Source organism: Cyanistes caeruleus, unplaced genomic scaffold, assembly GCF_971803275.1.
Source record: "Cyanistes caeruleus unplaced genomic scaffold, bCyaCae1.hap1.1 HAP1_SCAFFOLD_89, whole genome shotgun sequence".
NCBI lineage: Eukaryota > Metazoa > Chordata > Aves > Passeriformes > Paridae > Cyanistes > Cyanistes caeruleus.
The window spans coordinates 932,849-956,753 of record NW_028255894.1 but is presented as its reverse complement, the minus strand read 5'-3'; the positions used below and the strand labels follow the sequence as shown (position 1 = coordinate 956,753).

General features: G+C 51.8%; 3 protein-coding genes across 6 annotated transcripts in view; 2 read left to right on the top strand and 1 right to left on the bottom strand.

Annotated features, from left to right (window-relative positions):
- The window catches only part of LOC147646629 (maestro heat-like repeat-containing protein family member 7), a 237,373-nt gene that overhangs the window by 59,948 nt on the left and 153,520 nt on the right, over positions 1–23,905 (top strand). The window lies entirely within an intron of this gene.
- LOC147646634 (uncharacterized) overlaps positions 1–23,905 on the top strand; it is a 272,424-nt gene that overhangs the window by 208,754 nt on the left and 39,765 nt on the right. The window lies entirely within an intron of this gene.
- LOC147646637 (uncharacterized) lies at positions 1,983–8,395 on the bottom strand. Its single transcript, XM_086873197.1, has 3 exons — positions 7,760–8,395; positions 4,056–4,134; positions 1,983–3,868 (listed from the first exon to the last, which is right to left on the bottom strand). Exons 1-3 carry the CDS (start codon positions 7,922–7,924, stop codon positions 2,862–2,864), a joined length of 1,251 nt encoding a protein of 416 aa, XP_086729323.1. The 5' UTR covers positions 7,925–8,395; the 3' UTR covers positions 1,983–2,861.

Sequence of the window (23,905 nt, the reverse complement as noted above, 5' to 3'; positions counted from 1 at the left end):
TCCAGCGACTCCTTAAAGGAATCAGCACACTGTGAATTTTTGGCACGCTCCTCACTCAGAGCAGTTCGTAAGAAATGAATTTCATTTTGCAAACTTTCAACTAAATTTTGTAGGTATTGTATAATTACATTCTCTTCCTGCCTTCGTCTCGTGCGAGCCTCTACAGCTGACGTAAGGCAAGCTCCCAATACAGAACAAATTATGGTTTTATTACAGCCAAATTTGAACTTTGCCTCATGTTGCAGGGAGCAAATTCTATCAGTTACATTTTCCAGGTTGAACCAATTATTTTGAGCCCATTCTTCCCCAGCTGGGGAGGGCTTAGCATTGTGTTTTGCTAACAAAGCAATGAATGCAGCTTTATCTTTTATACTAGAGTTTTCAGAGTGTTCACTCATGTTTGTGTGTGTGAAGGGTTCAGTACCACTACAGGGAGGTAAGACTTAAGTTACGCACAGACGCAGCCTTTGCCATGTCACCCTTCGCGTCCCTGTATGGATGAAGAGACAAAATCTGCTTGGGAGGAACCCCTTTATGTTAAAATTCAAGTTGTCTCTTCACTACACCAAGCAGTCAAAATTCATCAAAAACACATAACAGTACACAGAACCACCACAGGGAGGTAAAACTCAGTCACACTACATCAGACGCAGCCAACGCTGCGATCCCCCCTGCCGTGTGTGGAGAGACCAAATCTGCTTGGGAGGCACCCCTTTATGTCAAAATTCAGGTTGTCTCTCCGCTACACCAAGCAGTCAGCATATAAAAAACCAGTAAGTCCCACCTTTTGTACTCAAAGATCCCGTGTAAAATTCTGAAGACAGAGCCCTCAAATGAGTTGTAGGGGTGCTTTTCACCTGGGCGTGTGCAGTTTGCGAGAAATTCGAGTCGCCTCCCTTGCTTTCTAGACACTGCTCACCAGCGTGGCAGGCTAGGTGCGGCTGAAGCGAAACGTCCTTCCCCTGATACAGACTGCACAACAACCTGCAACCCCTTCTGTCTCTCAGAATCCTGTCCGTGACGCCAATTTATGTCACGATCCGCAAGGTGGGATTCGTGATGTGGTTCTTTTAGCCGGTCTTAGAGTACAAAAGATTATCAGCAAACCAAGGACTTAAACAAGAAAACACAGTTTATTGAGTGCTCATCAGCACTAATATGCGATAGAGGGAAAGAAAAGAGAAAGCAAAGCATAAGGAAAAGAGAGTAAGGGGATTATAGCTACCAACGTCAAAGTCCACTCAGCCATCCAACGACGCAGAGTCTTCTGTCTGTTGGGGAGATCTCAAAGGAAGGTAAGTCTGGGGTATAATTTTATAGTCTTTTGCAAAGCGAGGGGCGCAGGGCCAAAACCAGAGGAGATTGATGATCATTGTGATGAAATTCCATTGCGCAGGGAGCAGGTGTAGGGTACAGAGCGATCCATGTCTTGCAAGTCTTTGCTCACCAGCAGGAACAAGGACAAGGTGTTGTGGAAAACCCATTGCACAGGGTACCAGGCACAAGCCTCTGCTCACCAGCAGGAATGAGAGCCATGAGTCGTGGAAAACCTGTTGTGCAGGTTACCAAGCCTCTGCTCACCAGCAGGAACGAGAGCAGTGTACCGTGCAACCTCCTGCAAACAATCACTGAGCAAACATCCATCTCAGCTAGGCCCAAACCCCCAAACCAAGTCCCTTGTGATATTCAGGGTCTCAGTCTCTGTCCTTGAGACGGTTGTGAGACAGATGAGGGAATCTTCGGGCCGTCTCTTACAACCCCACATCCCAAATCCCAACCCCAACCCATCCCATCCCATCCCATCTCTGCTGGACATCAAGACCCCCTTCCCAAGACCAATTTCCCTCATTTCACACCTCCCAAACTCCATCTCACCCAATACCCATCTCAGCCCTCCTGATTTGCATCCCATTTTGCCCAATCCCCTTCCAACCCCTTTCCACTTCATGCCTTTAGAAGGCTGACCTAGAACAGAGGCTGGACAGAGTTAAGTATAAAGTTTATTAAAAGGCCTTAAAGGATACAACTTGTGCCTGGCCAACAAGATACAACAAGAGCCTGGCCAGGGCTACACCCAAGATGGACCAAAAACAAATGTCACACAAATGGACAACTGATCACAAGGTCGCATATTTTTAGAAGTTTAGGTCCATCTCTGTATTTCGGTTCATGGTCCAATTAGAGCTTCAGATGATGAAGTCCCATCCTTCCTGTTTTCTCTCTTCAGTCCACACTTGTTCATACTTTTGGACATGGAACTTATAATGACTGTCCTTGGTATCAAGCTAGTAAAGGAATTGTTTTGTCTACCTACTCTGTGAAGAGAGCTAACTAACACTTAATAGGAAGTTCAAAGCTACAAACTCAGGCAGTGCAGAATTTGAAAAATATGAAAGCTAAAACTTAAGGCAACACACCCTGCAGGACAGTGGAATCCAGCAATTTTGGGTGGGATTGAGTAGATTTCAATGGCACTGAGTAGTTTTGAGGTGACAGATAGAATTTGCTCATCTCCTTGCGTGCCAAGAGATGAAGACAAATATACCAAATACCCCCAAAACCCTCCCCATTACCTCCCTGAATACCAGATTCCCTTCAAGCACTAGTAAAAGAGATGTTTTAGATGCCTTTGATGAATCTGTAGACTTTTACCCCAATTTTGTCTGTTTTAAATAGATGAAGATGAATCAAAAGAAAATTGGGGCCAAATCAAAATGACCACCAGCTCAGTGTCTTCCCAACACAGATCACTGGGTACGTGGGTCATCAGGGCTCTGCCCAACGTGGGTCCTCTGATGGGGGATGGAGCTGGAGCTGCACATGGACACCTTCCTGCACTTGGGGCACTCGCAGGGCTTCCCTTACCGGTGCCTCCGTTGGTGTCTGGTCAAGTTAGAGCTGTGGCTGAAGCTCTTCCCACACTGGGGACACTCATAGGGCCTCTCCCCAGTGTGGATACGCCGGTGCCTGATGAGGGTGGAGTTGTGCTTGAAGCCCTTCCTGCAGTCAGGGCAGTGGAAGGGCCTCTCATCTGTGTGAATCAGCTGGTGCTGGAGGAGATCTGAGCTGGTCTGAAACCTCTTCCCACACTGGAGACACTCGTAGGGCCTCTCCCCAGTGTGGATCATCTGGTGGATGATCAGTTGGGACCTCCGGCTGTAGGTCATCCCACATTCCTCACACTCATAGGGACGTTCCCCAGTGTGGGTTCTCTGGTGGCTGATCAGGCTGGAGCTCTGTCTGAAGCTCTTCCCACATTCCCCACACTCGTAGGGCCTCTCCCCAGTGTGGATGCGCCGGTGGGTGATGAGGTGGGAGTTTCGCTTGAAGCCCTCCCCACAGTCAGGGCAGCGGAAGGGCCTCTCATCCGTGTGAATACGCTGGTGCTGGAGGAGACTGGAGCTGGTCTGAAACCTCTTCCCACACTCGGGACACTCGTAGGGCCTCTCCCCACTGTGGATGCGCTGGTGGATGATGAGGTGGGAGCTGCAGTAGAAGCCATTCCCACATTGCCCACACTCGTAGGGCCATTCCCCAGTGTGGATCATCTGGTGGCGGATCAGGCTGTTGCTCTGTCTGAAGCTCTTCCCACACTCCAAGCACTTGTAGGGCTTCTCCCCATCCTGAGGCTGCTCATGGACCACCAACTCAGAGCCCTGGCTGGATCTCTGCCCGCCTTCCCGGCACAGGGTGGGTCTTTCCTCCTCAGAGCACCCTGGGATGGGTTTGGAGCCCCTCCTCCTGTGGGATCTCCATGGCTTTTCTTCCCTGTTGAATTCCTGTGCTGTGGAGCCACTCAAAACAGCTTCTTCCATGAGGTTCTGCTGCGGGGATTTGTCCTCCCTGGTCTCCATCCTCAACTCCTTGTCTGGGGGAGGAAGGACAAGGAGAGGATGGGATTTGCCTCCGTGCCAGAGGGAAGGGGAAGGAGATCCCCCCCAGTGCGTCCCCGGCAGGACGGCGTCGGCAGCGGGGTTGTCCTGCAGCCGGGGGCCAGGCTGGGCTGGGAGATGGAGCAGGAGAGAGGGGGAAAGGGGCACTGACTTCCTCCTCACCTGCCTGGGTGTCCTGGGGCATCTTCCTCTTCCTCGTAGCCTCCTTCTCCATCCAGCCAAGGTTTGGGAATGGGAAATCCTGGTTTGGGGAAATACAAGGGATGAGGACATTGAGTTTGCAGGTCCCTCTGTCCAAGCTCGTCTCTAGAAGTCACCGGACATCTGGGGTCCATAAAACCTCCAAAAAATACCAATATTCAGCTCTGAAAATGCCTCCCAGGAGTTCCCCATCTCTCGTCTCTCCTGTTTGGGGTTCAGGGGTTCCCCCCTGTCCCAGCTGCTGGGAGTCAAGCTTGTACTGGGGACAACCTGTCTGCTCGGTCCCTACCATCCCCAGGCTGCTGGGAGTGCCAGGAATCCGAAAAGTTCCCCCTGTTTCCATTTCCCCACTTAGGGATGGTGAGACCCCCCAATGTCCCCCCAAGTAGGATTTTTCGCTCAGCTTTGGAGTTCCACATTCTCCAAACATCCCTGCCCGCAAAATAAACCCAACCCAGGGACCCCCCCAGGATATCCGGGCAAAGCTCCCACTCCCCCATCACCTGTGGGATGGTGGGTGATGATCCCACAGGAGGGGGCTATGAATTCAAGGAGTGCTCGACCTTGTGGTTCCTTCTCCTTTCCCTGATCCTCCTTTGTCCCTCCTCTTCCTCCCTCTCCTCCCCTTCCATCCTTCCTCCTCCTCTTCCTCCCTAACCCCACCTCCTTCTCCTACTTCCATCCCTTCTCTCTCTCCTTCTTCCTCCCTCCTCCCCCAGGAGCAGTGACACCCTCGGTGCCCCGTTCCCAAACCCCTCACAGCCCACGGCAGGAGCGGGGATGGAGCCGGGACAGGTCGGGATGGGCAGCGCGGGGCTCTCCGCTGCTCCCACCCGCTGGGGACGGGGGGAACCCGGCCCGGGGAAAAGGAGAGGGAAACTGGGAAAATTGGGGGCTGCAGATCCAACCTGGGGCTGGCTGGGGACCCTGGCTGGGGACTGCCAGCCCTTGGGGCTCCTCTGGGGAGATGTGGGAGGGGGGAACACAGAGAGGGCTGGGGGATCCCAGGAGTGGCAGCACTGGCAGGGACTGGTTTGGACTGGGGTAACTGGAACCTTACTGGGGCAACTGGGAATGACTGGGAATGAGCACAAGAATGCTGAGGGCACATGGGATATACTGGGAGTGTCTGTGACCATACTGGGAACAGCTGGAACCACACTGGGGGCAACTGGGAGTGAGTGGAACCGTGCTGAGATGGGCTGGGACTATTCCAGGGACAACTGGGATCACACTGGTAGGAACTGGGAAGAATTACAACTATTCTGGGATCATACTCAACTGGGATCATACTGGGATCACAGTGGGAGCAGCTGGGTCCCTGCTGGCTGAGACTGGGATCCCACTGAGGGTGACTGGAATCATACTGGGATTGACTGGGAGTGGCTGGGAACAACTGGGATCATGCTGAAAGCGACTGGGAAGAGCTGGGAATGACTGGGAGCGTGCTGGGGCTGACTGGGATATACTGGGAGAGACAGGGAGTCCCAGGGATCACACTGGAGGCTGCTGGGGTCACACTGGCACTGCCAGGGAGCAACTGGGGGCCACTGGCCTCATACTGGGAGTGACTGGGATTAGACTGGGAGTGACTGGGATCAGACTGGGAGTGACTGGGATTAGACTGGGAGTGACTGGGATCAGACTGGGAGTGTGAAGTAAACTGGAAAATTGGGGGAAAAATGGAAAAAAGCCCAGGATAAATTCAAGGAAAATGGAAGGGAAAATTCGGGGAAAAACCAAAAATATCAGGGTGAAATCCAAAAAAATCAGGGAAAAATCAGGAAAAAATTGGGAAAAATTTGGGAAAAACAGGGGAAAATCTGACAAAAAATTGGGGAAAACCAGGAAAAGTTTGGGGGAAAAAAAGAGCAAACTTAAGGAAAAAAATGTGAAAAAATTGGGGAAAAATCAGGAAAAGACAGTGGAAAAAATCTGGGAAAAATCAGGAAAAGTCAGAAAAAATGGGGAAAAAATCAGAAAAAATAGGAAAAGAAGGAAAACTCATGAAAAACCAGGGAAAATTGGAAAGAATATTTGGGAAATCAGGAAAAAAACTGGGAAAGAACTTGGAAAAATTGGGGAAAATCCAGAAAAGAAAGAGGAATACAATCTGAAATGTAATAGGAAAAAAACCAGGAAAAATCAGGTAAAAACTAGGGAAATTTGAGAAGAAATTGGGAAAAAGCTAGAAAAAAATTGGGAAAGGAAGAGAAGAATCAGGAAAAAATGGGAAATACATGAAAAAATTGTGAAAAATTGTGAGAAATCAGGGAAAATATCAGGAAAAGAAAACCAAAAAGACCCTAGGAAAAATCAGGAAAAATCAGGAAAAAATTGGGAAAAATATTGGAAAAATGAAGGAAAAAACAGAAATATTTGAGAAAAAATTGCAAAAAAATAAGGAAAATAATTGGGAAAAAATCAGAGAAAATATGTGGAAAAAAAAAGAGAATCAGCGGAAAATCAGGTAAACAAACAGGAAAAGGATAAAAAAATCTGGGAAAATCAGAAAAAAATAATGAAAAAAAATCAGGAAAGAATTGGGGAAAACCAGAAAGATTAGGGAAAGGAAAAGGGAAAAATCAGGGAAAAAAATGGGATTAAAACAGAAAAAAGCACAAAAATCAAGAAAAAGTTTAAGAAAAAAATGGGAAAAAAATGAAAAAAAAATCAGAAAAATAAAAAAATAATGAAAAAAAATCATTAAAAAAATTATAAAAAAATCTGGAAAAATCTGGAAAAAATGGGGAAAATCTGGAAAAATATTGAGCAAATATTGGGTAAAATCAAGAAAAGAGAGGGAAGAAACCTGGAAAAAATCAGGAAAAATCAGTAAAAAAATTAGGAAATACAGGGAAAAATCAGGGACAAATTGTGAAAAAAAATGGGGAATAACCAGGAAGATGCTGCAAAAAGAAGAAGGAAAATCAGGAAAAAGTGGGGGAAAATCAAGACAAAAATTTAGGAAAAAATTTGGGAAAAAACAGGGAAAAAGCAGGAAATGAAAGAGGAAGAAGACTGGGAAAAAAATGGGAAAAATCAAGGGAAAAAAAAAAGAGTACAAGAAAGTGGGGAAAAAAACTTTGTAAAATTGGGAAAAAAATTGGGAAAAAAAATAGGAAATATCAAGGAAACAAACAGGAAAAAATCAGGAAAAATTAGGAAAAAAGGGAAATATTTGGACAAATCAGAGGGAAAAATCAGGAAAAAAACCTGAAAAATATGTGAAAAAAATTGTGAAAAAAATTGTGACAAATGAGGAAAAATAAGAAAAAGGGAATAAAACCTGGAAAAAAAATCAGAGAAAAAAATCAGAAAAAAAATTTAAAAAATTGGGGGAAAATCAGGGAAAAAAATGGGAAAAACAAGGGAAAAAAATTGGGAAAAAATGGGAAAAAACAGAAAAATTATGGAAAAATTAGAGAAAAAATTGGGGAAAAGACAAAAAATTTTGAGAAGAGGAAAAAATCAGGAAAAAGAAAAAAATCAGGAAAAAAATGGTGAAAAAACTGGGAAAAATTCAGGGAAAAATAAGGGAAAAATAAGAAAAAAATAAGAAAAAAAAAAAAAAAGAAGAGAGAAAAAGATTGGGGAAAATCAGGAAAAAAACAGGATAAAATCCCCCTATCCCATTTTTCCATGGAATTTTGGGAATTGCCTACCTGGGAGGTTGTAGAAGAATTTCCGGACCTGGGAATCCGGGGAGTGGGGAAAGGTGGAATTGCAGATGAGCTGGTCCAGATTTTTGGGAAGGTTGATGGCCTGGTCCTATTACAGCTTCCAGAATGTTCGGATGAATTCCACACCTCCTTCCAGCTAGAAATCATGGAAAAATCATGGAAAAATCATGGGAAAGCTGTGATTCAAATTCATGGAGTTTTGCCCCCAAAGCACCCTTTTTTCCCACCAAAATTTCTATTTTTCCCCCCCAAAATATTAATTTTTTGGAATAATTAAATGGGGAAGATTAGGGGGAAATAGGAAAAAATAGGATGGAAATGGAGCAAAAATGGGGGAAATTGGAGCCAAAATGGGAAAATAATAGGGAAAAAATGGGATAAAAATAGAGAAAAATGGGATGGAAATGGAGGAAAAATTGGGAAAAATGGGAGAAAGGAATGGAAGAAGATGGAGATAAAATGATGGAAGAACGAGATAAAACCAGGATAAAAATGGGGAAAAAAAATGAGGGAAACTGGGAGAAAAATGAAGGGAAAATGGGAATAAAAATGGTAAATGTGAAGTGAAAGTGGGAGAAAAATGGAAGAAAATGGGGAAAACAGGAGAGGTCATGGGGAAAAAACTGGGGAAAAATGGAGCAAAAAGAGGGTAAAATGGGGAAAAAATAGATTAAAATGCAGGAAAAAATGGGAAAAAAAAAAGAAAAATTAAGAAAAAATAGAGGAAAAATGAGTTTAAAAGGGGGAAATGGAGGAAAAAAGGAGAAAAATGGGTGAAAACTAGGGAAAAATAAAAAATAGGATAATAGAGGGGAAAAAATATATGAAAATGGGATAAAATGAGGAAAAATAGAAAAAAAATGGATAAAAACGAGATAAAACCAGGAAAAATTTGGGATAAATGGGATGAAAATGTGGGAAAATGGGGATAACATTTGGAAAAAATGCAGACAAGTTGTACCCTAATAGGGAATGACTGGGAGTGATTTGGATTATCATGGGGCGCAGAGGAAACTGGAGCCACACCGGGGGAGCAACTGGGCTCATGCTGGGAGCAGCCACTGCCGGCACCGGGAGCCCCGAACCCCTTTCCCGGCCATGCCGGACCCGCATCCCCCCGGCCCCTTTGCCGGGGCTCTGCCGCCACCGCCACCGGGACCCCCCAAAAACACCTCCCGGGGACCCCCGGGGTGCCCCCGAGGGGCATCTGCGGCTCGGCTCTGGAGCCCTGCCATCCCCAAACATCCCCCCCAAAAACCCCAAAGCCAGGGAGCCCTGGGGTATTTGGGGCGAGCTCCCCCTCCCCGGGCACCTGCGGGATGGGGGGCGATGGTCCCGAAGGAGCTGCAGATGCAGAGAGCGGGGAGCGCAGGTGGAGCCTCCTCTGCCTGCTCCAGCTCTTCCTCCTCCTGCTCCTCCTCTTCCTCCTCCTCTGTCCCTCCTCTTCCTCCTCCTGCTCCTCCTCTTCCTCCCCCTCTGTCCCTCCTCTGTCCCTGGGCGTGGTTCGGAGCCCTCGGGTGAGCGGGGCCGGGCCGGGACACGATGGGAAAGGGCTGGGTCCCCCCCAAACCGAGCTGGGGGCAGCGGAGCTTTGGGGGAACAATGGGAACGGGGCGGGACAGGGGAACAGGGGGAGGTGGGAGCACTGAGGGTCCCCCAGTTCACCCCAGGAGCCCCAAGCCCCGTCCCAGCCCCCCCAGTTCCCCCCGCAGCCCCGGCTGAGGGGGGCTCAGCCCAGGAGCCGCCGTCGTTCGGGGCTCCCCCGAGTGCAGGAACGGGAGAGTTCCCGGCTCGGGGAGGCCCCAGCACAGGAGGGGATCTTGTCCCTCTTCCAGCGCCTTTCAGGGTCTTCAGGCCCCTCTCAAGAGGAGTTTTTCTCTTTTTCAGGTTTTTTCGGGGGGATCCCACCACTACAGGGGTGTTTTTTCCTCCCCATTTTAGGGTGTTTGTGCGGCCGCAGCCCCACAAGCCCCTTTTGAGGGGGGATCATGACGGCTTTAAGTGACATTTTTAGGGGTGTCCCCACCCCAAGCCCCTGTAGGGGATGTTTTGTCCCCCAGGGTGGATTTTGGGGGTTCTCTCTACCATGGCCGCTTTAAGGGCCCCCGGTGTTGTCGGGTCCCACTGTAACTCCTCTTAAAAGGGCAACACCGCTCCCGTTGGTTCCGGCAGTGGAGCCCGGGAGGGGTTGGGGGTCCCGGGAGGGGTTGGGGGTACCTGGGTGATGCCGATGAAGGCGATGGGGTCCCCATGCTGGGTGCAAACCTTTGTGAGGGGTTCCTGGGGATTTTCAGAAGTTCTGGGTGTTTTTGGGGCCATGGTGGTTTCTTGGGAGATCCCAAGAGAGTTTACAAGGGTCCTGATGAGGGAATTTGGGCGATCCCGGGAGTGGAATTTGGGATCTCAAGGTTGTTTTGGGGAACCTGCTGGTGATGGAGATGGGGACCCCATGCCAGGTATGAACCTTCTCAATGTCTGTATGGGGTTTTGCGGTTTTGGGGAGTTTTTGGAGCATCCAGGGATGTGTTTGGGATCAGGGGAGGTTGGGGTGTCCCGGGGGCTTTGGGGGTTCTCGGCAGGTTTGGGGGTGCCTGGGCCATGCGGGTGGCAGTGCTGGGGACCCCGTGCCGGGTTTGAACCTTCTCACTGCGCACGGGCAGCGTCAGCGTGTTCAGGGAGATCCTGGGGGGCCCGGGGGGTCACCCCAAATCCCAGGGACCCCAAATGCTGAGGGACCCCCCGAACTGCCCTCACCGCTGGATCTGCTGCAGGCAGGGGGGCACCAGCACTCGGCCCCCACCCTCCACCATCACAGGGGGGCTGTGGAAGAAATCTGGCGGTGCACGGACAGGTCGGGTGGGACCCCCAAAGTCCTGGGGGAGGGGACACAGGGGGACTTCCAGGGATTCCCATTATGGGGGAAAGAAGAGGGACCAGGAAGAGTTTGGGGGGCCTGGGTGGGTAATGGGAGGGACCCCCAGAAGTCTTGTGGGGGTGGGGATGGCAAGGAACAGGGCGACCCCCAGGATGGGTTTGGGGGGGAACCGGATTGGAGCTCCCATGGCAGCGGGATGGGGAGATCTGCCCATGGAATTCCATGGGAATGACATGGCAGTGAGATCCATCTACAGAATTCCCATGGGAATTGGACAGCAGTGGGATCCATCCGTGGAGGTCTCACGGGAATGGGATGTCTGAGATCCATCCATGGAATTTCCATGCGAATTCCCACGGTCACAAATTTTGCCCTCACAAATCCCACATTCCAATTCCCATATTCCCATGGGAATTCTGCCCTCCCCACCTTTACACTCCAGCGCCTCCCGCCCATATCTGACATATTTCTGGAGACATTCCCTGCAGCTGTGAGCCAGGGAATTTGTTAATCCCTCAGCCTGGATCTCAGGGATCCCCATGGCGGTGCCACAGTTGCCATCGCAGCCCCACAGATCCCCCAGCTCCGGCTCCCCCCGCTCAGCCCCGCTCTGGCTGTGCCGCTGCTGCAGCATCTGCAGCTCCCCGCTGGCCCCGTGCCGGTGCCGCTCCTTGTGCCGGCCCTGGCTATCCCAATATCCCAGCCCTGGCTATCCCAATATCCCAGCCCTGGCTATCCCAATATCCCAGCTCTGGCTATCCCAAGATCCCAGCCCTGGCTATCCCAATATCCCAGCTCTGGCTATCCCAAGATCCCAGCCCTGGCTATCCCAAGATCCCAGCCCTGGCTATCCCAAGATCCCGGCTCGGCTCCGCCCGGCCCCGCTCGCTGCGGCGGCGCTGGAAGGGGATCCCAGCCAGGGACCCCATGGACATGGACTGCGGGAAGCCCGGGCCGGGCTCCGACAGCGCCGCGTGCAGGGAACGCAGGGAGAGGAGAACTGGGGGGACATTTGGAGATTTGGGATCGGGGGGGTCACGGCTGAAGGAAAGGGGGAACGGGGAGAGCCGGGAAGGGCATTTGGGGATGCCAGGAGTGACAAGAGGGGAGGCTAGGGCTGGCTAGATGTGGCATGGCTGGAGTTCAGGGCGTTCCTGTACCCAGGAAAGGGAGCTCCAAGGGTCCCCGCTGTCCCCATTGCCAGGACAGGGCAGGGAAAGCCGGGATGGCTGGGAATAGGGGTCCCGGGTGTCCTGAGTGCTGAGGAAAGGAGGGGCTGGCTGCTGGGAGAGGCAGGAATAGGGGTCCGGGGGGTAAATGGGTCAAGGAGAAGGGGGCTCTGGGGGCTGCGGGAGGCGGGATGGCCGGGAAAGGGGTGCAGGCGTTCCTGGTGCCGGATAAGGGGGTGCAGGGTGGGACCCACGGCCGGGAATGGGGGTTCGGTGGGATGGCGGTGCCCAGGAGTGGGGGTTTAGGGGCCCCTCGGCGCTCCGGAATGGGCGATCAAAGAGTCCCGGTGCCGGGGTCCCCCTCACCTCTCGCCGCCCCCCGGGAGCGCCCCCGGCCCCAGCGCTGGAGCCATCGCGCTGCTCCGCTGCGGCCCCGCCCACAGCCCCGGCCCCGCCCCCAGAGCCGCCTCCGGCCCCGCCATTGGCGCCGCTCTTTGCTGCCCGCCAGTGGCAGCCCGAGGCTGCAGTGACGTCACCGGTCGCCGGGCAGATCCCGGCGGCGCAGGGCGGCCAAGGCGGAAGCGAAAGTGCCCGAGGGAGCGCGGGGGGAGGGGACGGGGCAATTCCAGGGAATTCCCCTGGATCCCCTCCCGGGATCCCCCGGGACCCTCCTCGGCCGCGCACTGCGGGACCCCCGGGACAAACTGGGCTGAACTCCCGGGCCCTGCGCTCAAACTCTGCCTGGAACCCGCCGGCTTCGGCCCAAAGCGGGGGAAGCCCCGGCATCCGCGGATCCCATTTTTCCTGCGGCTGCGGCTCCCCAGCCCCGGCGGAGCAGGAGCGGGCGCTGGGAGCCCGAGCCCCGATTCCCAATCTCCTTCTCTCTCTCTCTGCTGCTCTCTCCCTCTCCTTTGGGTGATCAGAAATGCCAGAGCGGCTGGAGAGCCCCGTGCCCAGCTCGGCTTTCCCTGGAAAGGGAGGCCTGGGGGTGCGGTGCCCCGGGATGGCCGGGAATGGGGCTCCGGGGGTCCCCGGGCTGACGGAACCGGGGGATCCAGGGGCTGCCAGGGGAGGATCCCCGGGAAAGGGGGTGCAGGGCGCTGTTGGTGCAGGAGAAGGGGGTGCAGGGGGTCCCGGAGCTGGGGAAGGAGATGCGGGGGGGGTCCCAGGGCCCAGGAATGGGGATCCAAGGGGGTCTGGAAAAGGCTGAGCAGGAAATCCAGGAGTGCAGACCTAATTCACATCAGAGACACAGAAATCCGGATGCAACAGGAAACCAAACACTAAGAACTCCACACCTTGGAAACAATGAACACTAAACCAATGAATTTCTATGGGTTCAGACTGTATAAAGTTTAGGAAACATCTAGTAAAACTCACATGTCATGGAATGATTTTCTCTGCACATGCAGACTATGTGTGGTTGAAATGATTCTGTTCAGAATCAAGTCATGCCTTATTTCTCTAAAGACATTGTTGGAGAGTTTTTGCTTTTCACAGTTTCAGTGAATGGATTACACCATTAGAAGAATTTTTCGTAATAATTCTACTTTTCTGTTGTCAGTTCTGTTTGGGACAGGGGTGTGAGAATCAGTTTTTAGTCAGAGAAGAAAAAGAAAATACTTGATTTCTTTCTAATTTTTGTTTTTATGTTTGTGCATGGCTCTTAGTGATGACAAAATTATGGTATGGGTTTTTCCATGTTCACCTTTAAGCTGCATTTTGAAAACCAGAAGACCTTGAAATGCGGCCCTTTAAAAGGTAAATAGTTAATAGAAAATTGTATTAAAAAAAAAAAAGAAAAAATTGTAAGGTGGGGGTGGGCTCCATGTGAGTCATCCCATGGCTGCCCTGGAAGAGAAGCTTCATTCCAGGCAGCCAGCAGAGGAGCTTTAGAAATGCAAATTAACACCTCTGGGGCAAAGCCTGGACAATGTACCAGGGTGTTCCTGCCTGGGGGAGGAATTGGGCTGAATTCCTCTGCCCCTCAGCCCAAGCTCTGCCTGGGGGCACAGATGGAATTTGCACAGCTAAAGGCAGAGCCCATGGTGAGGATATCTGACTCTGCAGCAGAAATTGGTTAAGCTAAAAAGGAAAAGTGCAAATGGACAATGCTGTGAAAATTTCACTATAAAAAATGGGGGAGAATCATCCCACTCCCCACCTGAACTTGTGCTCTCACTTTCTATGTTATCTAGGGTGAATTACAGCTCTGGATTTTGTTGCTACCCCAAGTTAAGGGAATTCAGTTGGGAATCCAAGTATGTGCTGATTTAATTAGAGAAAAGCCCAAAATTGATGCAGCCCTGCCCAGAGGGAGCACCCAAAAATGGGGAAAAGATGAATGGCCACCAGAACAAATCCTGCACCACCACGGACCAGGCCCTGGGAACCCTAACAAATTCATATCAGGAGCCAGAGAAACCATTTATCATTTCCATGGCATAATTAGATTACAGGATGTCCTCAAAATAATACCCAACCAGACAGCTCCAATTCCTGACTTTCTTCCCAACCAATCCACCCAGATGAGGAATACAACATTTCACCATGGGATGGGGTCAGATTATCTTTCAGCAGGAAAAGGAGGCAGAGTTTGTGCAAAGTTAAATGATTCAAACTGCTGTTGGCAAATACATCACAGAGGAAAAGTGGAGAAACAGATAACAAGGATGTAAGAAAAGAGCTCATGTACCGGTCCAAATGTGGAAAGGATGGGCATGGGCAACTTTTTTGTGGTTCCCTGGCAGACCATGGGTTAAACAAATGCAGTTTCTCCTCTTATGTTCTACAGCAACTCTCATCTTTTCACCATGTACGGCACCTTGCTGAGTGCAGCTCATTCAGCAGCTGAGCAAGGGGATGCAGGGGGCAGCCAGGCCTCCTGAGCCACAAACGGCTACAAAAGGACAGAGAATGAGGGCACTGAGAGCAATCCCAAAATCAAAGGACAACCAGGAAGAAAAAACAGAGCCAATGAGTGAATCTGCTTGCAGATAGGGCCACGGACTTGCACATAAGGAAACAAAGGGAAAAAGCCTCAGTTTCAGAAAATGTTACCAATTGACAAGGACCGCTGCTCTGACAAAGTCCCGCTAAATTCCTGAACTTCCAGAAGAACAAAGACTTAACAGAGCCATCAATATCGGATGTTATACAAAAGTGGGGGGTACATATTAACCGGGACATGCAGGAGGCAGATGGGGAAGTCTGAACCTTCCAAGCACCTCCGCCAGTGGGGAAAGGGACAGGGACACGCGGCCGGGAAAATCAGGACAAAAACGAGGCCGCGTCCTCCAGCAGCTGGAGAGAGCGCACGGCAAATGCCCCACGGCCTCTCCCTTTGGGCAGCAATAAAGTCACTCTCACACCGCTCCTCTGCCTCCTTTGGCCACACAAACCTCTGGCGCCGGGAATTTTCCCGCCCAGCCCCGGGCACAGCGCAGCCACCTCCGGGCTACCGACACGAACCGGGACGAGCCAGCGCTGCTCCGGCACCGGCTCCTGCCGAGGCCCCAGCGGGAAGGAGACCGCGGGCAGCCGCTCCCGCAGCGCCCTCACGCCAGGGCCAACACGGGCCGGCCACGGCACAAGCCACCCGCCACAGCCCCCCGCTGCCCCCTCCCGGGCCCGCAGCGAGCCCCGAGCCCCCGCAGAACCGAGCGCGGCTCCCACCTGCGATGGCTGGGGCCGCCTCCGAGCTCCGCCGCCGCCTCACCGGGCTCCGGCCGCTGCCGCCGCTGCCGGGCCCGCACAGACGCTCCGGCAATGGCGGCTCTCCTGCCCCACGGCCCCTCTGGGGGCGCCAGCGGGGCCGGGCTTGTCCCCCCCCTGCCCAATCAGCGATCGCCAGAGCCACGAGTGACGGCAGCAGCAGCCAATCGCAGACAGTGGCGGGCTCTGCACACGGCACAGCCTCGCCCCGCGCTCTCAGGGGCCCCCGGGCTGTATGAGGGGAAGGGCGGAGATGAGGAACAGGCTTGGAACGGGCCCGGCCCGAGCCGCCATTGAGCTCCGAACACAAACAAAGTTCTCCGCAGCTCCCAGCCCGCCTTTCCCTGCCCTGGGTGTTCGGTGGCTCCGGCTCAGCGGGAAGCCCTGGAGCCTCACTTCTCCCACCTCTAATTAGGTGCCTCAGTGCATCGCTCGGATTTCTCCCAAAAAGGAGAAAACTGCCCCAGATCCCTGTGGATGAGTGGGGGAGGAGAGAGATTTCTGGCAGAAAATTCCAAAAACTCAGTGAAGGATTGTGAGAAGTAAATTAATACCCCTAAAACCAGCTTCCCCCCACCCCTTCCTCCTCCCAGCTGTGCCTCCTCCCCCGGCAGTGCAGGTGCGGTGAATTAAAGGGCCAGGAGACCTTCTGCTCCCACTAACAAGCCTTTATTAGAGAGAACTGGGCCTAGAGGTGGGGGGCTCGGTGTGCACGCCGCCGCTGCTCCCTGTGGTCGATGTCGAGGATCACACAGGCCTGTCGTCATCCACTGTCAGCAGGACCAGAGCCTCTATCCTCGCCAGGATCACCCAGAGACTCTGTCTCAGGCTCGAAGGTCTAGGGGTGTCTTCCCTCTCAAGTCCTGCCCAGGTCATGGCAACCAGCTTGCCGGACTGGGATTGGCACACCCAGTCTCCCCAGGTCCCCGCTGCCTCCACAGTGGGGTCCTCCAGATGTTCCCTGAGCGTGGCTCGTTGTCCAGGGCTGTCTTTGCTCCCAGGTGGTAATATGATTTTAATATGCACCCGTGTGCAAGTCTTTATGGGAAATGGGGAAGTTCATCCTGGGCAGCAGCGGCTAAATTGCCCGACGGGTTGGGAGGGGGTAAGGGATGGGGATACAAATGCAAGGATAAAACAAGTACGAACTTCTTAACAGTGAACCCTTTTGGGACTTACAACACCAAAACCCCTTATCCAGGGACCTAAACTGGGATTGAAACAGGAACATATAATTTGAACATTGGGATTTTTATTTATAACAATATCCCCCCTCTTTTAATTTGACCAGGCATCAGCCTGCGTCAACTTGTTGTTTCAGGCTCCTGGTAGTGAAACTTCTTTAGTCTTTGGTATTGGTCATATACCCTTTTTGCTGCTTTCAGCTCTGAACTTTCTAACATTAGGATCTTAGTTTTTCCCTTCTCTTGGGTTATTTCTAATGAGTTGTAGATCGTGCTGCTAGACTGTATTACTGAGGTAATCATTCTGATCAAACATGCGATGACACAGGGAAGAAATAACAGTCCTGCTAGTCCCGCTATACCAATGAATGCCACCTTTTCCCACCAGCCCTTAAAGGACCAGAAACTATCCCATCAATCAGTATTCAGGATCGATGTCCATTCTTGGTTCCCTAAGTAGGAGATTTTTCTGATCTCTTTAGAAATGTTCCAGATTACTTCACTTTTATCATCTATTTCTAGGCAGCATTCAGAGGTGTTGAACTTCCCACAGATTCCCCCCTCATCAGCGAGAAGGTAATCTACTGCCAGTCGGAGTTGGTACACCACTGTTCGGGTCTGGGAGAGGTGGTCACTTATATGATCAAGGCTGGGGCTGTTTTGTTTGAGTTATTTCAATTACAGCTTGGAGCCTGATTATTCTGTTTAATGTGTATATTGGGGTCCTATATCCCCAGGACCCATCCTGGGCCCAGGTCACTGGCCCATAAGTTCTTATTATTTCCTCCAGGGTCCAGACTGTTCCTTTCCAGTTCTGGGTCCCTCCTGTGCTTATTACACTCCTCTTCCTCCTTTTTAGGGGCCTCTTTAGGTTGTCATATAGTGGTACTCCAAGCTCTGAGCCAATCTCTTTTGGGAGCAGGAAGAAAGCTGGCTTTATCACCCCAATCGTGCAGCTACCTGACCAGTCTCCTGGTAGATGTGTATAAGCTGCATCCCCGCAGATCCAAAAGAAATCATCTGGGGCTTTCCAAAAACCCTCCCTGTCTTCATAGGGGTACTCCCAATGCTTTGATAGGCTTCTAATTCCCCAGAAGGGATTGATCCCTTTTTCTGCACATTCATAAAGGTTATATCCTTTGTGATGAATGCACCCTTTTTCCCTCTTCTCTAAGGATCAATATCTTAGGTTGGGCTCCTGGGGGAACCCATTTAGTTCCTAGATTCTTCGTTATAAGATATCTTTTGCATGCCATCCGCCCCACCAGGGTTCTATATCTTTTTCCAGTTTGTAGAATACAGTCTTCCCCAATTATCTTAGCCTTTAATTCCCATTTTTCTCTTCTCCTATACCCTGGTGTGCTTTGGCCTTCCCCAGTTCATTTTATGCTTAGAATTTCTCAAGGTTTCAAGCTAATTCCCTCCCAGGGCCAAATATCAGACATTTTAGTACTCCCACATACCCAACAATCAGTTATATTTAATTCCTTGCTGATGTTTTCAACTAAATCAATGAACAAGTTCTTCCCACTCAAATTTTCCTATTCTTCATTTCCCACGCTCATGTCCACTCTTTTCTCCTTTACCACATCAGGTTCACCTTTTACTGGTTCGTTCTTTTCAAAGCACAGCCAAGTATCCCTCATGGGACAGTCTCCCAAAAGATGTTCTCTAAAAGTGGCCGTATTTCTGGTAATCCAATATGTTTTTCCGTTTTCTTGGCATTCTTCTAATTGTGATTTGTTGTAACAAGAAGGACTCAAATTTGTGTGGACCCTTACCAGGGACCCTAGATTTTCCCCATCATACAAGGGATAATAACATTTCATGCAAGAGTCTGTCCCCATGGCATTGGTGAGGTGCATTGCTATCACCAGACCTACCATGAGCCTTGTGATGATCCTTTTAGGCTCCCTCTGGTCCCTGACTCCCAAGAGTCCAGCAGGAACCATGTTTGATCTCCCCTGGTCTTGCCTCTTGGGGTTTTCCTTACACTCTTTTGGTGGTCTGGGTCCAAGGCTTACAGCTTTATTATTTTTTTTGTCCTTCTCCTTTTTACTGTTGTCGGTTTTGGTCTTGGGAAAAGCTGCCCAGGGAGGGATATAGTCTTGGCTAGGAAATTGGAGCCTTATTCGGGGGGGGAGGGGTTCTTTTACTTTTTCAACTAATAATAATAATAATAATAATAATAATAATAATAATAGTTACAAGTTAACCACAACTGGAAAACACCTTAACATTAGTTCACAGACTTTAAAGAAACACTTAACCACAAATGTAGCAGCCAAGAGAACACTTAACAACAACTGTTGTAATTCCAGTTCCTGGTTGGGGACTTTAGTCTCTGGGTTTCCTTCTTTAGGTTATTTTCAAGTCCTTGGTGTTGGGGACAACAGTCCAGTTAGAGGGATCTTTTTCGGAGTTGACTTCCCCATCTGGTGGTGCCACTGGTCCTTTAACTCGAGTCACGTGTGTCCACCCTTTTTCCTGGGTTCTCACAGCCGTATGTGTGGTGAGTTGAACTTGGTAGGGTCCTTCAAACTTTGGAGTGAGAGGAGAGTTAGCCCAAGATATTACCAATCCCCAATCCCCAGGGTTGATATGGTGTGTGTCTACCTCTAAGGGAGGAGTTCGAGGGAGATACCCTTTTTTCCTGAGGTTTTCTAAAGTTTTAACAACAGTTTCCAAATACCTCCTTGAGGTTTCCTCCCCTTCCGTATACTGGGCAGTGCTGTAAGGAGTAATTAGGAAGGGGAGTCCAAATAACATTTCATAAGGGGATACCCCTAAATCTGCTCGAGGTCGGGTTCTTATCTGTAATAAAGCCAAAGGGAGACATTTTGTCCAATCTAATTTAGTCTCCAGAGTCAGCTTGGTTAAGGTCGTTTTTATGGTCTTATTCATCCGTTCTACCCGACCGGAGCTCTGGGGATGCCATGGGGTGTGTAACCTCCACTTTATCCCCAGGGCTTCAGTGGTTTCCTGGAGGACACGGGCAGTGAAATGGGGGCCTTGGTCCGAGTCTATGTTATTGATTAACCCATACCTGGGGACAATATGTTCCAAAAGTATTTTGACTACTACTCTCGCTCTTTCATTCCAAGTGGGAAAAGCCTCTGGCCAATGGGTCAGGTTATCTACGATCACTAGCAGGTGTTTGTATCCCTGTCCTAGAGGCATTTCTGTGAAATCAATTTACACATTTTGGAAGGGTGTCTCCGCTAGTTCCCTCCCCCCTGGTACGGGTTTCGTCATCACTCGTTGGTTTACCCTTTGACACGTTACACAGCCCTGAGTGATGGCCTTTGCTATATCATAAACCCCTATGCAGATGTTCTCCCTCAAGGAGTGGTCACATAGACCCTGCGTCCCCCAATGTGTCAATTTGTGTATTTCATCCAATACCCTGCTGTTGCAGTCCACAACTCCAGGATCTCGTCCAGGGAAGCAGCAGGATTCTGGGGACCAGCATCAAACACCAACCGAGATGGGCTCCCAGTTCATGAAACCATTTATTCAGCATGGGAACAAAGTCAGGTCCAGAACAGAGAGCCCTGAACAGAGACACAGCAGGGGTTTTTGAGGGACAGAACCCCCGAGGGTTTCCACCTTTGAGGGTGGAGTTCAGGGTCAGGGACCAGTAGAAGCACACCAAGGGAGAACCCTGCAGGGATTCAAACCCAATCAGAACACCTGGGCTGCCCTTCTCAAGGGATTTGGGGTAGGACAATGTAACTCTTTGTCTCCCTGAGGCCGCTGCCACACCACTATAATATTTTTTTCCCCTGATCTATCATGCTGAGCACCATGCAAGGCTGTAGAGAGGTCAAGACAACCTCTGTTTTTAAAACTCTGCCCTGCAGCTATTCCTTACGGTGCTGTCAGCAGGGAAGACATTTTGTCTTATAAAACCTTACTTCTGATAGTTTTTCACATCTGAAAACTATCTGGGCCAGGGGCAGCACGCAGGGACCTGCCCTGCCTGGGGGAACTTATACCTGGATCTTATAACTAAGTATCAGAAACAAGGGCACACACTCTGTATTCCAGACTCCAACATTTTATTCTTATTCTTAATTTTCCATGTTTTAAGTACTACTATGTCTTCATCTACTTCAGCTTCTACCTCTTCTTCCTAATATTCCTATTCTTATTCTTTATAATTTTTTGATTTCTGGAGGGTCTTATGCAGGTTTGGGGGGGGGGGGGCAGGGTTTGGGGTTTTTTTCTTTCCTACTACTACTTCCTAAACACAACTTACTTTTCTTTTGTTAGAATTGTGTGTGTTGCAGTCCAGCAGGCTGCCATCGTGTCCTGGGAGCAACACCTCCTGTCTGTGTCCATTCCTCATGGCCAAAGTGCCCCAGGATCAGCATGGAGTCCTTTCCTGAGGAGAGGAAATGGCCTTGGAGTCCAGCAGGGAGGAGCTGGAGCCAGTGTCCCTGCAAAGGGCCAAGAGCCGTGTGGCTGTGGCCCTCGGGGACCCGGTGCAGGGGTGCTGCTGGCGGTGCCAGGCTGCCGCTGGGAGCCGATGACTTTCCAGGTGCCTTCCCGGCCGGACGATGGGCCGGGATGCGGCGCTGAGCCCCGGCAGCGAGGGTCCCCCCTTCGGGTGCCGCTTTGGGCTGTCGTGTGCCCTCGGGGAGCCGCCCCGGGGGTGCTGCAGAGCGGCCGGGGCCAGCTCGGCCCGCAGGGCCAGCGCAGGCCGGGGCAGCCCGTGCGGCTCCCTCGGGGCGCCGGGCAGGCCGCGGGGCAGCCGCCATCTGCAGCCCAGCACTGCTGGCAGCGGGCGCTGATCCTGTGGCTGTGCCGCCAGGCAGGGGCAGCGGAACAGCCCCCGCAGCACCCACAGCCCCCGCAGCCCCCGCAGTGCCCGCAGTGCCCGCCTCAAGAGCGAGCGGCCTTTCCTGTGGGGAAGCAGCTGCCCAGGAGAAGAGACATCTTCCACCGTGGCTTGGGCTGCCAGAGGGCCAGGCCCGGCATGGAGTTGCTCTTGCGGGCACAGCTCGGGCTCCTGGCACTCCACCCAAGCTTCTCGAGGGACAGGCAGCAGGATTCCCTCTTGGGCTAAATCTGCCAGTCTCTGCTGCCTGGCCTCTTCTCCTTCCTCGTGCAGCTCCAGGACGCTCACCTCATCCCAGTCATCGTCCTCCCGCTGCCAGGCCTTGAGCTGGCTGCACAGGATGTCACAGTATTCCCTGCTGTCCTGAGCCAGCTCTCCATCACTGCCATCATCCCAGCTGGACCTGGAGGATTTTCTCTTTGCTTTGCCTCCAGTCACCTCCTGGCCATCCTGGCACAGCTCTTGCTTGTGGCAAGCTTCCCAGTCCAAGAGTGCCCGGCGGCTCGTGCCTTCTCCTGGGGACAGCCGCTGCTCAGGAGATTCTTCCCAATCTGAGAATTCCTGACAGTGATCGCTGTCCGCCTGCCACGGCTCCTGCTCCCTACACTCGCCCCACTCGGAGACAACTGGGGAGGGCTCTTGCTCCCTGCCTTCATCCCAGTCCCAGAAATGCCAGTAGCTCCCCCATACTTGGACCAGCTCTTGCTCAAGGCCTTCATCCCACTCAGAGAGCTCCTGGCAGCTCTGGGCTTCTCCTGGGGACAGCTGTGGCTCAGTGCAGGCTTCCCCTGGAGTCCCTTGCTGGAACTTGTTCATTTCTCCTCGGCAGAGCTCTGGCTCTTCCTCAGCGCAGGACTCCACGGCTCCTCTCCTCCCTCTGCTTGCCCTCTCAGCCTCCTCCTGCTGCTCCCTCAAGGCCTGGGCTCTCTGTGAGCCGGGCCAGGGCCTGGGGGGCTGGGACTTAGGCTTCGCCTTCTCCTCCTCCATGCCTGCAGTCCTCTGGCACACACAGGTACCTGGACACAGCCACTGTCCTGGGACTGACCCAGGCCCCACAAGCCCTTTATATACCCCCCAGCCAGGGCGGGGCTCTGCCATGTCAAAATGGACTTTGGGCACCGCAAGGTCCCGCGTCACCACGGGCCCTGACGCACCGTGCCTGTGTCACAAAGGCCACGCCGGCACCCCGTGCCTGTGTCACAAAGGCCACCCCGGCACCCTGTGCCTGTGTCACAAAGGGCACCCCGGCACCCCGTGCCTGTGTCACAAAGGCCACCCCAGCACCCCTTCAACAGCCCAAGGCACCAGGAGCGGCCTGGAGCAGCCCAGGCCTTGGGGGATTGCAGCCCCTTCTTCTGAGCCGCTCCTTCAAATGATCAGGAGTGGCTGGGGCCAAGTGAAGGTGCAAAAGGAGACCGTGTGTGTCTTCCTTTGAAAGACAGGGGCCTGCTAAGGGAGGCAGGAGGCTCCTTTGCAATGGAAAATGTAAACTCCCTCGCTCCCAATTATTATCCCTTTGAAAGGCACTCTCTGGCAAAGATAGGAGGACAGGAAGAACAGTTTGTGCTGCTTTTGCATGAATTGCTATTTGGTGAGCAGGGAAAAGCCCCCCATGGAAATGATTTTACTGAGAGGAGCTGCTAAGCGAGAGCTGCCTCTGTGCCAAGCAAAATCCAAGAGCTGGCTAGCTGTGGGAACTGACTACCTATTAAAGCATTTAAAAAGCTGCATCCACCTCGGTGAGACTGACATTTTGCAGACAGGCAAGCCCGGGAAATCTCTCTCTTGCTTCCACCTTTGAGGAGGTACCCGGCTGCCGGTCGGGCCGGGCCCCGCTGCACTGCGGCCCTTGCAGTCGTGCTGACAGTGGCCACAACAATCCTTAAAGCTTCAGGGTCCCCTGACACCCGGGCAACCGAGGAGGAAATTAAAGGAGCAGGTTCGCTGGAGTCCCCAAAACCAACTGGAATAGGAAAATCAAGTAGGGATGAGACCCATAAAGCCTGCGCAGCACAGGAGCAAAGTGCAAAGACCAGGCCTAGGGGCAGACACAACAATATCTAGGGGAGGTGTGAGGGCACAGTCTGAGGGCATGGGTGCAGACACAGACTGGGGTTAGAAAGATGCAAAATACTGCCACGAATTGCAACCAATCAGGGGAGAGACACAGGAAGATTCTAGAAACATAACTTTCAGTGGGGTGACTTGATGAACGTATGAATTGCCATCAAGCCTTTGGCAAGTGCTTCCCAAGGCTTGAACTCAAAGCCTGCTGCTTCAGGGCTGAAGTCTTTCTGGCCCTGTGTCCCAGAAGGGCTGAATCGCACAGGCTCGGCCTGGCGG

Excerpts from the sequence above, each read along its gene's own strand:
- LOC147646637 (XM_086873197.1), bottom strand. The coding sequence starts at position 7,924 with ATGATTTCTAGCTGGAAGGAGGTGTGGAATTCATCCGAACATTCTGGA. Across the intron at positions 4,135-7,759 it reads ATTCTTCTACAACCTCCCAG|GATTTCCCATTCCCAAACCT; the intron begins GTAGGCAATTCC and ends TCCCCAAACCAG. Across the intron at positions 3,869-4,055 it reads GCCCCAGGACACCCAGGCAG|ACAAGGAGTTGAGGATGGAG; the intron begins GTGAGGAGGAAG and ends TTCCTCCCCCAG.